Here is a 14,304-nt window from a genome sequence, read left to right as displayed (position 1 = left end):
TGGAAAAGGTCTCCTGCATTTCAGACCAGGGGATCAGCAGCCCTCGCCCCACCGGCTAATTCAAAGTTGCGCGCCCTGGCGCCCTGGCCCTTGTGGGGGGTGCGGGGATAAGCGCAAGGGCGGAGGGTTGGCCTCGGACCCTCATTCACACCCGGAGGCGGCCCTGCCCGTGCCCCTGGCGGGGACCGGTCCTCCCTCCCAAGTCTCCGCTACCTCGGGCCGGTACGCTGCGTACTCGGTCTTAGGCCCCCGGCGTGTGAAGGACAAGAGGGCGGGCGAGCGGCGCAGAGCCGAGCCGGAGATGTAGATCCCAGGGCTCGCCAACCGCCGGCGGAGAGGTGCGGCGTGGCGGGCACCTTCTTCGGGTCCACTCCGCACAGCTGCCTCTCAGCTCCGCGCTTCGCTCCGGGGCGTCGCGGGTCCCAAATGCCGCAGCTGCCGCGGGAGTGAACTCCGCACCTGGGAAATCGATCCGAGATGCGCAAGGGCCTCCCATTGGTCTCAACGGCCGGCGGGCCCCGGGCTGGGGGCTTCCAGTGGGGGAGGGGGCCGAGGGCGGGTGCCCGGCTGTCTATCACAGGCCACGCCCTCTCCAGCCCTACACCCACTACGGCCCCGCCTTCTGGGGGGGCGGGACCCTTGTGCGCCACGCCGAAAACTTGTCTCCTCCCCGGGAGATTCTATTGACTGGAAGGCCGTGGGAAGCTACTACCAGCAGCCAATTGAAACGCGAAACCTGCCCCATGGGGGCGGAGAGAACACCGCCCGCTTCCTCTGGAGCCAATAGAGAAGAGGAACAGCGAAGCGCTTCCTGAGTTCGGGGGTCGAGGGAAGATGGCGACCACCAAAGGGGGTTGGTGCTTGTGCGAGTTACTGAGGTGAGGAGCTGGTGGTGTGGGCTCGCAGGCGTTTTCTGTTTTGCGGGGGTTCTTGTCCGCCCAGGGCAACTGAAGTTTGCGGGGAAGGGGGATCTTCTAGTCACGAATCTAGGCCTCAAGGATAGCGCTGTTCTCACTTCGGAGTCTTTTAATTAGACTGAAGCTGACTGGGTTAAAGACTCAGTTAACCGCGTTTTCTTCGCCTGCCCCACTTCTGGCTGAAGGGTGTAGTTTCCCTTCCTTTTTCTTTTTTGTTCACACTCCAACTATTCTGTTATAAATTATCCATATTCATTTCTCGTTTTCCTTTATAATTGAGCCATGGGTCATTTTCCAAACTATCGTGTCTGTTTTTGGTAAAGAATAAATAAACTGGCTCTTGTCACGTCTTAGTTTCCCCTCTTTCACTCACCAAAATGGTCGCTGTTAACATATGTCACTTAAATATGTTAACCTTAAAAATAAAACAGCTATCTTACCAGCAAAAGTGGTTTGGTTGGTTTTGTTTGTTTTTTTCGGGAGTAGCAGAGAATTGCATTTCTGGATATACAAGCTATGACAAAACCATACCTGGCAAGTTCTACCAACGAGAGGACCGTTGTTTTATGGAGAAGGAGGAAGTTGAAGGGGTGGGGGGGTTGAAGTAAAGTCCGCTGGAGAAAAGCAAGAGTAGTGAGGGTTTCTCATTGGCTGAGTTGCAGGAGTACTCTTGTAGGAAATGCGACGTACATCTCTCCCTGTTGGGGCCTGTTAGTGACCATTCCATCGTGTTTAGGATTCTACTGTTGGTTGCTGTAATTGACAGTTCTTCATGAAATTGACATTTGAGTGATAGAGCTCCTCTGCGTTCCCCCTTCTGGCCTCCTGACTCCATTTTAGTGAGATTTCTCTTTATTTTCACAAATAAAAAGTTTATGTTGAATCATCTGCTTCATGATCATCCATTGATCTTTATTTCCGGTTGATGTAGGAGTAATACAAAATTGTATTACATAGGTAATACATTGTTTCTTATAGAAGAGTTAGGAAATAGAGGAGCAAAAAAGAAAACTGGCCAGGCGTGCTACCATCTGGAGATAACTACTGTTAACATTTTGGTGAAAAAAAAACCAGACTTTTTTTCCCCCTACTTTTATTGTTGTAATACTACTGTTTTTTACCTGACTTGCCCTAAATTTATTAAAAAAAAAAAAAAAGACCTATTATATTCCATCTACACAGTTCTTTTAACACCTACCTATTTTTGTTCAGGTTGAAATTTGTAATTAACATGATAGCATCCTGCAGTGTATATATACATATTCTCTCCAAAATTCAGGTATTGTTTCTTCGTTTTGTCCCCTCTACTCCAATTTCTATAATGATTATTTAAAACATTTTGAACAGGAAAGTCTATTTTCAGAGGCTTCATATTCTTCCCTGACATTTGAAATATCCCTGACTCAGTGCTTTGCGCATTGCAATGGCTAAATAAATGTTTGTCGAATGAATGAGTCACTATTGATTAGTTATCTTTTAAAGCCTTGGGTTTCTGTGGTAAACATTATTTAATGGCACATATTTTTAGTTTATATACGTGTGTGTGTGTATGTATATACTGTATAGTTGAATGTTTATTTTTGAGAGTGAGAGAGAGAGAGCATGAGTTGGGGAAAGGCAGAGAGTGAGGGAAGCACAGAATCTGAAGCAGGCTCCAGGCTCTGAGTTGTCAGCACAGAGCCCAATGCAGGGCTTGAACCCACAAACTGTGAGATCATGACCTGAGCCAAAATTTGGATGCTTAACTGGACTGAGCCACCAGGCGCCCCTATTTTTAGTTAGATTTAAACAAATTCTAAAATGGATAGTTTTGATGTGCAAGTACTGTAGGATGTTTAATAAATTCATATAGTCTGTATCTTTGAAACTAAGAGACTCAATAAAGGACTGGCTCAACTTTAGTTATTAGTAGGATTTATTTTTTCTGATTTTAAGTTAAATAGTTCAGTTTGAAAATCCTATCACATGAATCTTCCCACTTAAATCATTAGAAGGAAACGCCATAAAAATCCTTGGATTCTATGGATCAGCCTCATTTTAAATTAAATGGGCTTTTAACTTTTCCTGGGAAAGCTGTATAATATTCTTTTTATGAACAGATATATTCCAAACATTAAGTAATTGACAAATCTTACCACTTATGTCAAACCCTGTTCATCCTTTAAGTCAGTAGTTCTCAAAGTATGGTCCATAGACCTTGACAGGTCCTCGAGACTCTTTTAATAGTTCTTCAAGATCAAAACTATTTTTATAATAATTTATGCTAACATTTGCTTTCTCATCATGTTTACATTTGCACCAATGGTGCAAAAGTAATAGTGGATAAAACTTCTACTTACTACAAATCGAGGCAATGAAATCAAAGTATACGAGAAGTCTTGTGTTTTTCACCACCGTGCACTTGCTAAAGCCAGTTTTACTAAGAATGTCCTTGATGAAAAAGTAAAAATTAATTTTTTTAAGAATTAACCTTGAGTTGAATACATATCTTTTTAATATATATAATGTCTTCATACTGAAGTATGATGCTTATCTCAAGGAAAAGTTCTTGCATGATTGCTAAGTTGAAAGCTCAAGACACTTTTTTATGGGACGTGGTTTCTACTTGAAAGAATGACTGACAAAGTATGGCTCTTCTGACTTGGCTTTGAAAATGAATGAAGTGACCCTGTCAGTTCAAAGAAAACAAGTGACAGAATTTATTGCTAATAATAAAGTTTGAACTCTCAAGTGAAAATTAGAATTTGGAGAACCTGTATCTGCCATTCAAAGCTTGACCACTTTCCAATAATTAAAAGATTTTCCTGAAGAGATGGGTAGTGATATTAACAAATGTGATTTGGGGATATTATACAATGAAAAAATGTGCCCACATTTGGAAAGTCTACATGAGTCATGAACCAATATTTTCTAAATAATCAAGTCATGACATTACAAAATCACGTATAGGTAAAACATCCACTTAAAGCACAAGATTTCAGTATAACAGAGTATGAAAAGGGCATTGATTGGCTTTCAAACTCCATGTTGCACCTGACAATTAAGAAATTACCACTTGTCTAATTTGGTATAACATCACAGAAAAATGCTGTAACCATCTGAAAAGGGTATTTAAACACACTCCCTTTTCCTACTACATATCTGAGTGAGCTTACATTTCCTTCACATACTTCAAGTAAAACAACATATCACTAAGATTGAATGCAGAAGCAGATATTAAAAGCCACTGTCTTTTGTTAAGCCAGACGTTAAAGAGGTCTGCAAATATCTAAAACAGTAATACCCTTCTTGCTGAATTTCTTTTTTGTTTGTTTGGAAAAAAGGGCTTTTTTAGTAAAAATGTGTTTTATATTAACGTGTAATGGATTTGTCATTGTCAGAAAAATTCATTAAATTCCTCAGTTTCATTTCTGATATGCTAAATATTGGTAGATATAATCAATGTAAATGAGTATTTCTCAACAAGGGCTGATTTTAACTTCTGCAGGACATTTAGCAATGTCGAAATAATTCTTATGGTCATGATTGGAAGGGTACTGTAGGCATCAAGTGGGTTGAGACCAGGAATGCAGCTAAACATCCTATAATGCATAAGACAGTCCCTGCAGACAAAGAATTATTGTGGTCTAAAATGTCAGCAGTGCCGAGGTTGGGAAATCCTGATAGAAATAAAAGCTGTATGGGGTCTTCAGGAATTTTTAAGAGTTTAAAGATATCCTGAGATCAATCATTCTAATAAGTCAAATACGTCTTCAAACAGTGCACTTATTCACAATAGGAAGTCCCACATGAGAAGTTTGTTTCCAAACTAAATATAAGTAAGATATTTATTTCTGCCGGGGCTCCTGGGTGGCTCAGTCGGTTAAGCATCCAACTCTTGTTTTGGCTCAGGTCATGATCTCATGGTTCGTAAGTTCCAGCCCTATGTCAGGCTGCACTGTCAGATTTTCTCTCTGTGCTTGGGATTCTCTCTCTCCCTCTCTGCCCCTCCCACTTACTCTCTGTCTCTCTCTCTCAAAATAAATAAATAAACTTTAAAAATTAAGAAAAAAAGTTATTTCTCTGAAGAATTTATGTCTTCTACTTATGGACAATGAAAACTATGCAAGTACACAAAATATCCCCATACATGCTTGGATCATTAAGCCCTTCAGAGCCCAATCTGCTTTTCACTACCACGTACAAACTTAGAGTCTGTACATCTATGTCCCCCACCTGTCACTGCTCCCCACCAAATACTTGAACTCCCCGGCCCTGCGTTTTCATTATTTAAGTTTTAGTATTTTAGTGTCTTTATGTGTTACAAGCTCCCCGGATCCTTTATAAAGGGTAGGCAGGATATAAAAAATATGAAGCTAGATCCCAACTATATTGCCCAATGCTAACAGAAAAACACACTTTGAAAAATTTTTTTAACATCATCTAAGAGACGTCTGAAGAGGTAAAGAATTTTGTATGCAGTCAACAAACACGGATGCCTTCTCTGGGCCAGGCATTATGCTAGGCGTTGGCATCCAGTGGTAAACAAGCCTGGGTCCTTCCTTGCCTTTGCAGAGAGCTTCAGTCAGCCTGGCAGTAAGAGCCTTTTAGCAGTCAGTGGGGGAGTGAGTATGGAGTAGAAGTAGGTTGTCAGAGCATTTATGGCAACTCATTTAGAGGCACGTAAGGAAAGGCAGTGTTCTAGGGTCATAGAAACAGATCAGATGCAGAACTTGTAATAGAAGTGGAGAGATCTAAGTTCATCTCACCCCAGAAATTGTTCTATTTGAAGCAAAGTGAAAGAATAAAAATGATTTGCTACCTCATCAAACTTTTAACTAATTAAATGTTCATTACTAGTTAAATGTTCATTTTAACTAATTAAATGTTCATTGATCATTCAGAAGACATACTGCTCGGGTTCTGTGTTGTGATTTTTGAGGGTCAGATGCCATTCCTGATCATGTCTTGTTTAGGTTAATAAATTTGTTTTTAGTCCTTTTTTTTTTTTAATTTTTTTTTTTTTAACATTTATTTTTGAGACAGGGAGAGACAGAGCATGAACAGGGGAGGGTCAGAGAGAGGGAGACACAGAATCTGAAACAGGCTCCAGGCTCTGAGCTGTCAGCACAGAGCCTGACGCGGGGCTCGAACTCACAGACCGCGAGATCATGACCTAAGCTGAGCCGGCCGCTTAACCGACTGAGCCACCCAGGCGCCCCTGTTTTTAGTCCCTTAACACATACACTGTTAGGAGAAAAGTGGCTCAACGTTGATTTTTACTGCTGATTAAAAAGTATTTCGTTAGCAGACTCCCAGGTATAAAAATCTCTCTTTACTACTGATATATAAAGTGGATATGTAAAAGTGGACTTTAATTTGTTGTTTCTGTTGATTTTTATATTTTCCTTCTTGTTTCAGGTTTTTTTATTCATTATTCCTCCCTGGCCTGACAGTATGTGGAATTTTATGCATATGTTTGTTCATTATCCTCTGGGGAATCAGACTGCTGGTACGAAGAAAGAAAGAGTCAGTAGCAACTAGCAAAAATGGGAAAAATCAACTGGTCATTGCATTTTTTCATCCGTACTGCAATGCTGGCGGTGGAGGAGAAAGAGTTTTGTGGTGTGCCTTAAGGGCTCTGCAGAAAAAGTAGGTATGCATCTTTCTTAGCTCATTTGCTCTCGTATTACCTTTAAAAAAAAAAAAATCATTGCCCAGAAATTTACCTTTCTCTCACCTTACTCATGGCCAGGAATTAATTGTTCTTCAATAAGGAAACGCTTCTGTTATGTGCCAGCCTGCCTTACAAGATCCTGTTGAATTTTAGTTGATATGATAAAGAAATGGAAAGGGAAAGTATCCACCTTTTAATGGCAAAATTTAGCGGGGATAACTGTCACCTTGGAAGAACGTGTGGAGAAGTTGAATAGTAAACAGAAATATATCAAGCAATACCAAGGAACACTTTAAGCCTGAATACATTTAGTCCATAGTGGCACACAGGAGATAATCTCTGTGAGAGCATCTATCTGATTTTAATGTTGATATCATTACCAGTTAGTCTTAAGTTACCATGTTCGAAAGAATATGCTACTACCCGGTCATTTCATGTTTTAGGCTTCCTTCTCCCCACCTGCATCTCCAAACGTAGGAGGAATAAACACAGTAAAGTACAAATTCCATTTGTGGTTTTATCATAGGAGGAAACTATTATTCTTCCCTGGTTACGCTACTTCCTGGCACATGCCCTTCATCCAGTTCCAGAGCCTTCACACAGAATTCCCTTCACTCTACATCTCTGTTTCTCCGCTCATCCTGGCTTCCAGCCACCACCCTTGTATTTCCTCTGCCATCTTCCATAACTCCCTGGATCTAAAACATGTTCTTAGATCTCAGCGTACTGCCCACCTTTCTGAGGCCTTCCCTGCTCCTTCTCTAATCACTACTGCTCTTTCCTTCTCCTTACTCTGTGCATTAACTTGTCTACCTGGATTCTCTCACTCTTGAGGTCAGCGGTAAAGTTTTGTGATAGCTCTACTGTACTCCCCAGCAAACTCTGTTATTCCCAAGTCACCTGCAGTGAAAGAAGTCCAAATCCTCAGTAGGACATAGAAGATACTTTTTCATCTTGTTCTTGCCACATTTTATTTTTCATCCCTCCTCATTCCTTCATGTATACTTTGCTCAGCACACTGAACTAGGAGCATCAGGCTCTCTCTATAGATTCCTTGCCTTTCCATAACGGTGTTCCTTTTTTTTCTGACCTTTTTCTCATCAGCTAATTTCTACAAGCCTCTCCTGACTCAGCATAAACTACAATACACTTTTCATTCGATCTAGAAATATTTCTTGGGGACCTACTCTGTGTCAGGCACTGTTGAGTTGAGATTGAATGGTGAACAAAAAATAGATCATGGATCTTAGATTTTAGTGGAGAGGAGACAAAATAATACCTAAAAAGAAAAATACCAAATGGTGAGAGATGCTACGCAAGAAATTAAAATAGGACTCCATACTTTATTTTTTTAACGTTTACTTATTTTGAGAGAGAGAGAACGGGAAAGGGGCAGAGAGAGGGAGAAAGAGAATTCCAAGCAGGCTCTGCACTGAGCAGAGCTTGGGGCTTGATCTCATGACCATGAGATCATGATCTGAGCCGAAATCAAGAGTCAGATGCCTAACCAGCAGAGCCACTCAGGTGCCCCGGGAATGATTCCATATTTTAGACTGAGTAAGTAGGGAAAATCTCCAAGGAGGTGATACTTCACTGAAGTTTAAATGACAAAAGCAGCTGACGTGTACTTAGCATTTACTATGTGCCAGGCATTGTTTGAAGTGTTTTACACGTGTCAGCTCACCCAATCTTCAGAGTAACCTTACGAGATTGTTACTGTTACCCTCATTTGACAGATAAGGGAACTGCATTACAGAGCCCATGTTGTAAATCACATGCCATACCGTCTGCCTCAGGAAAACACAGTGAAGATGAGAAAAGAGAGTTCAAAACGGAGGGAACAACTCTTGCAAGTCCCCTAAGACTGGAAGGAGCCTGTCTCGTTCAGAGAAAGGAATCCAGTTTGGCTGACCCTGTGGGTACGTGAGAGAGCGGAGGCAGGGTCCAGATTATTCAGGGCTTGAGTGAGTAGAGTGAGGAGTCTAGCTGGTATTCTAAGTGCTGTGGGAAACTATATGAGTGTTTCAGACAGAGAGATGATATTCTGCTTATCTGTTGCTACGTGACAAGCCACCCCAAAACGTAATGGCTAAAGCAAGAATTTCTCATTATTTTTCACAGTTTGGGGATTGATGGGCCCTGTTTGAAATCCTGCATACCAAGCTGCTGCAGTTAGATGGCAGCTGGCTCCAAGTCATCTGAAGGCTTCTCCACTAACATACCTGCTTCCTGGGCTGGGATGATTGCAACAGTGACAGTGGGTGAGGGTGGGGAACACTGGTCAGGCATCTCTGTCGCCCGCAGCCTCTCTACGTGACTCGCTTGGGCTTGCACACAACATGGCAGTCTCAGGATAGTTGGACGTCTTATGTGACAGCTGACTTCTCTAGAGCAAAGCAGAAATTACCATCCCCATAGAACTTGGCTCTAGAAACTGGCAAAATGTCACCTTTGACATAGTCTATTGGTAAAAGCAGTCACAGAGCCCGTCATTCCAGGGGAAGGGACATAGATCCCACCACTTGATAAGTGTCAAAGAATTTGTGGCCATCTTTAAGCAATCGGAGATGACAATCGTTTTTACGTTTTATAAGGATCATTCCAGGGGCACCTGAGTGGCTCAGTGGGTTAAGCATCTGACCCTTAATCTCAGTTCAGGTCACGATCTCACGGTTCTTGAGTTTGAGCCCCGCTTCGGGCTCTGCACTGACAGTGCGGAGCCTGCTTGCGATTCTCTCTGTCTCTCTGCCCCTCTCCCTGCTCATGTGTGCAAGCTCTCTCCCTCTCTCTCTGTCTCTCAAAAATAAATAAACGTTAAAAAAAAAAAAAAACACTTCAGTCTAAGGATCATTCTGCCTGTGGGGAAGTGCAGTTAGATGCTCATCCTTTGGGTCTGCACAGCATCCCATGGCTGTCTTTATCAACACATATCACAGTTTTGCAGTTTTCGGTTTATATATCTGTTTTCCCCACTGAACTCAGCTCCTCGAGGGTAAAGACCCTCTAATCCCTGAATCCCCAGAACCTAGTAGCTCATACTAGATATTTAAGAAATGTTTTATGACTCAGTAGCCAAAAACACCATCAGAGCAAATGCCAAAAGCATAGTCATAAGAATATATACTTTGAAAGACTTCCATTATTATTCTACCCTATCTGATTTTGATGCAGGCACCTGATCTAGCTTTTAGAATCTTACTGCATTTCTCAGATAAAAATAGAGTAACGCTTTAGCATCTATGATCCTGTCTAAAGATACATTTAGTAAGTTTTAACTCTTGTTTAGGAGTACGTTATTGATATTACCATTTTATACTGAAAAGGTCGTCAGAATAAAGTTTCTGTGTATTTCATAAAAGCGGAAATGTCAGCAATTTCTGTTGATGTCTGCTCCATGCAAAACTCTCAGAAGAGGAAATAGCAAAGAACTCGAAGTCGCATTTGGAGGACTAACATTTAACTCCCAGGACAGCAGAGGACTCGGGATCAGCAGACCAAGTGCAATGAAGGAAAAACAGTAGAAAACATTTTTTTTCAATATAGAAATAACCTTCTTTATGATTGTGACAAAATAATTATCTCCAACTTTTCTGCTCGATTTTAACCTAAACCAGTGAAAATCTTAACTACTGCATTCTGTTTTAGGTATCCTGAAGCAATTTATGTTGTGTATACTGGTGACGTGAACGTCAGTGGTCAACAGATTCTAGAAGGTGCTTTCCGAAGATTTAACATCAGGCTCACTCACCCAGTGAAGTTTGTTTTCCTGAGGAAACGCTACCTTGTGGAAGATTCGCTCTATCCTCACTTCACACTGCTGGGCCAAAGTCTAGGATCCATTTTTCTTGGCTGGGAAGCTCTAATGCAGTGTGTTCCTGACGTTTACATCGATTCAATGGGATACGCGTTCACACTGCCTCTGTTTAAGTATCTAGGTGGTTGTCGCATTGGCAGCTATGTTCATTATCCCACGATCAGCACTGATATGCTGTCTGTAGTGAAGAACCAAAATGTCGGATTTAATAACGCAGCCTTCATTACCAGGAATCCTTTTCTCAGCAAAGTAAAGCTCATCTATTACTATTTATTTGCTTTTATTTATGGACTTGTGGGTTCTTGCAGTGATGTAGTGATGGTCAATTCTTCTTGGACACTAAACCACATTCTCTCACTGTGGAAAGTCGGGAATTGCACTAATATTGTTTACCCACCTTGTGATGTACAGACCTTTCTGGACATTCCCTTACACAAGAAAAAGACAACCCCAGGACATTTGCTGGTTTCCATTGGCCAGTTCCGGCCTGAAAAGAATCATCCTTTGCAGATCAAAGCCTTTGCTAAATTGCTGAATAAGAAGGTGGCTGGGTCACTTCCTTCCCTTAAACTTGTCCTCATTGGAGGGTGTCGTAACCAAGATGATGAGCTCAGGGTAAACCAACTGAGAAAGCTTTCTGAGGATCTGGGAGTTCAAGAAGATGTGGAATTTAAAATAAACATTCCATTTGATGAGTTAAAGACTTACTTGTCTGAAGCAACAATTGGTCTGCACACCATGTGGAACGAGCATTTTGGGATTGGTGAGTTTGTCCTTTCAGCAACTCGTTTGGTGTCATGAGATGTACATTTGGGTTCTCTTGATAAAATAATAATACTCTAGAAGTTCACATCAGGTCTAATTCTCCTCTCCCAGTCTGCCAAGTAAACTTTTTTCATTTGAGACCCCGCAGGACATAACAGTATGTAGTCAATAATAATAGCTGATATTTATTGACAGCTTACTGTGCATAAGTCACTGTTGAGATCTTTACAAGTATTATCTGATTTAATCCTCTCTGAAACCCTGCTTGATGTACTGTTATTTCCGTTTGACGAATAAAGAAACTCAGGCACAGAGAGGTTTTGAACTTGCCCTTGTTCAGCCTTAGCAATAAGAGATAGAGCTTGGATCCTAACTCAGCCCCTGCTCTTACCTACCAGTTTCTCTGCCCCACCTAACCCTATGTCTGGACTGGTACAGATTCCTGGCCTAATGTCACTGAAGGACCAAATCCGAATCTCCGGGTGGGGCCCAGGTAGATGTATTTCAGTAAAGCTCATCAGGTGATTTTCATGTACACCAAAAGCTGAGCTGACAGGGCTCCTCATGGCAATTCTGTTGTTTCTTCTGTTGATTCCCTACCCATTATTGAAATGGCCTACCCTCCTTTTTCTGCCAAATCCCATTATAAGTGTCTGACTTTCATCTCCTTAGCCTTTAATTTAGCCTTTCTTGTTTATTCTAGCACAAGCTGCTCTCTATATCCTGACTTCCTGTTATGCATACATTTGGTATAAAGTCAACTGCTGTCTTGTGTCTAATTTGGTTCAACATCTATTTCTCACATGGCTGCTTTGTGTCCACACTGCTAGGTGTTCAGGGAAAATGGAAAAACATAAAGTGAAGTCTCCTGTGCTAAGGCTATGATTTCTCTTACCCTCCTGTCTATCCCTAGTGGGTCGCACATTACTGAGCCCAGACATACAGGAAGAACTTTTTGATTCAGACCTTCTGCACAGGGTCTGACTCCCTGTGGCTCCTCCCACGGAGACTTACTGGAGCATTCAGTGTGCCAGGCATGTGGCGGGTGCTGGGAAAATGACTGGGAGACAGGACCTGTTGTTCCCTTCCGAGACTTCCAGCTCTGTGATACAGACCAGTTAAACAGCACTTTACTGGACACGGTGCTAAGTGCTGTGCCAGGGCAAGTGCAGGGTGATTTGAAGCACCCAAGAGAAACACCTAACAGATTTGTGAGGTCAGAGAACAGTTGCCCGAGGAAATGGTGTGATGCGTAAGCTGGGACCTGAACAGTAATTAGAAGTTAGCCTTGCAAGAGATGGGAGAATATACAGCAGAGGGAACAGCATCGTGACAGGTGGGACCATAAGGGCACTAGCAGGTGCACTCAGGGAACTAAGGGTTCGGTATGGCCGGAGCACGCAGGAGGAACAGCATGCTGATGGAGAGGGGAGCTGGGGCCAGGTGAAGCCAGTGGGAAAAGATAGACTGATTTTGAATATTGGATTTAAAAGCTTTCTATTTCCTCAAGTTCACTGTGGTTGCCGTGGAGGGGTGGATCAGTGAGGAGCAGGGAGGGCCAGGGGAGGAAGGCAGGAGGATGTGTTGGGCTGCCCTGGCAACCTGGGTGACGTGCTGTGGTACAAACACGGTAGGCAAACACGCTCGAGGGAAATTCTGAGGCAGGATTGAACAGGACGTGGTGATTAATTGGACGTCTTACGTGAAGGAGAGAGAAGAGTCCAAGAGGACCTCCTGGGGTTTTGAGTGTAGGCAAATGTATGAACAGTGGATGGCTCTCACCTCGAGACAGACTCCCAAGAGGAGAGGCAGTTGATGAGCCAGGTTCCCAGCAGGTAGAGTTAGAGTGATCTGCAGGACACGGAGGTGGGTGTGTCCAGTGGACACTTGTCTCTACGAGTCTGCAGTGCAGGTGAGGGACCTGACCAGGAAACACAGACAGAGGAGTTCGTTGCCGTCCGGGTCATTACGGAAGCCCCACGGAAGAGGGTCAGGTGGCCTAGGGAAAGTGCCCAGTGAGAAGAGGCCCCTGCTGCAAAATGCTGAGAACGAGCAGGGTTCAGAAGTGGGCAGAAGAGGAGGAGCCAGCAAAGAAGAAGTAGAGGGAGGAGGGCAACCTCCTAATGCTGGAATTGGAACTCCTGAAATTTTGCTTTGGTATCTCTTTATACCTTTTATCTTTCAGTCTGCCATCTTGCCAGCATTCTGTAGTCTACTTCGTTTTATTACCTGCAGGGATCTGTTTTTTACAGACTGTTCTCTCGCCTGCTTGTCTATTTCAATTAAGAACCAAGTAGCATTATTGTGAAGGCTAAAAACTAAAAAACTTAAAATTACTTGACACCATGGAAGTTTAGTGAGCAGATTTATAGGCCCAACAGACATGTGGTTAAATTTCTCATGAGTGTCCTAAAATTTATAGAGGTTTCTGCTCATCCTTGTTCTTGTGAACACTCTCAGAAAGTTCAAAGACCACATGGTTTTGTTTCTTTCTCAGGAGTTGTCGAGTGTATGGCAGCTGGCACGATTATCCTTGCACACAATTCAGGGGGCCCCAAGCTTGACATTGTCGTCCCTCACGAAGGAGAGATAACTGGATTTCTGGCTGAAAGCGAAGAAGGCTATGCGGAAACCATGGCTCATATTCTTTCCATGTCTGAGGAAAAGAGACTCCAAATCCGAAGCAGTGCTCGGGCATCTGTAAGCAGATTCTCTGATCAGGAGTTTGAACTGGCGTTCCTGTCATCTGTGGAGAGCTTATTCAAATAATGTCATATCTGTACAGATGAAAGATATTTTATATAAAATGGCGACATACCTTCATTCGTGAGTAATTTTTCTAAGCTTTTTCTGTATTGTAATAAAGTCAGCCTAAGCAGTGCTCTCAGCAGTATGTATATAGACAGGATATTTATTTCAGTGAAAATGACAAAGGTCAAAATTACCTAAATTGTTTCAATGAAAAAATTTTAGATTAGGATTTTGTCTCAAATTCTGAAAAATATGGATCTGAAAGAAAAAAATGAACCAACCATCTTAATTTTGGTCTAATTCACATTTTTCAAGTCCTACTTGTCAAATCACTGTACTTTAGAACCCAGGAAAGAGAATTTACCTTTAGAAAAAAAGGAAATGTTGAAAGGAAAATGGAA

The 14,304-nt window shown here is 42.3% G+C and overlaps 2 protein-coding genes across 3 annotated transcripts in view; one reads left to right on the top strand and one right to left on the bottom strand.

Moving 5' to 3' along the window:
* ATP7B (ATPase copper transporting beta) overlaps positions 1-598 on the bottom strand; it is a 73,785-nt gene extending 73,187 nt beyond the window's left edge. The window contains exon 1 of one of the 2 annotated variants that reach the window (XM_053214734.1): positions 214-598. The gene's annotated coding sequence lies outside the window, so the exon portion shown is untranslated. The remainder of the gene's footprint in view (positions 1-213) is intronic. The other variant, XM_053214744.1, reaches the window with a different exon arrangement.
* Positions 599-657: 59 nt separating this feature from the next.
* Positions 658-14,033, top strand: ALG11 (ALG11 alpha-1,2-mannosyltransferase). Its single transcript, XM_015069671.3, has 4 exons — positions 658-878; positions 6,318-6,548; positions 10,219-11,150; positions 13,650-14,033. Exons 1-4 carry the CDS (start codon positions 835-837, stop codon positions 13,919-13,921), a joined length of 1,479 nt encoding a protein of 492 aa, XP_014925157.1. The 5' UTR covers positions 658-834; the 3' UTR covers positions 13,922-14,033.
* Positions 14,034-14,304: the final 271 nt, after the last annotated feature.

This window comes from Acinonyx jubatus, chromosome A1 (assembly GCF_027475565.1).
Source record: "Acinonyx jubatus isolate Ajub_Pintada_27869175 chromosome A1, VMU_Ajub_asm_v1.0, whole genome shotgun sequence".
NCBI lineage: Eukaryota > Metazoa > Chordata > Mammalia > Carnivora > Felidae > Acinonyx > Acinonyx jubatus.
The sequence above is the reverse complement of the archived record's forward strand: the minus strand, read 5'-3'. Positions and strand labels throughout refer to the sequence as shown.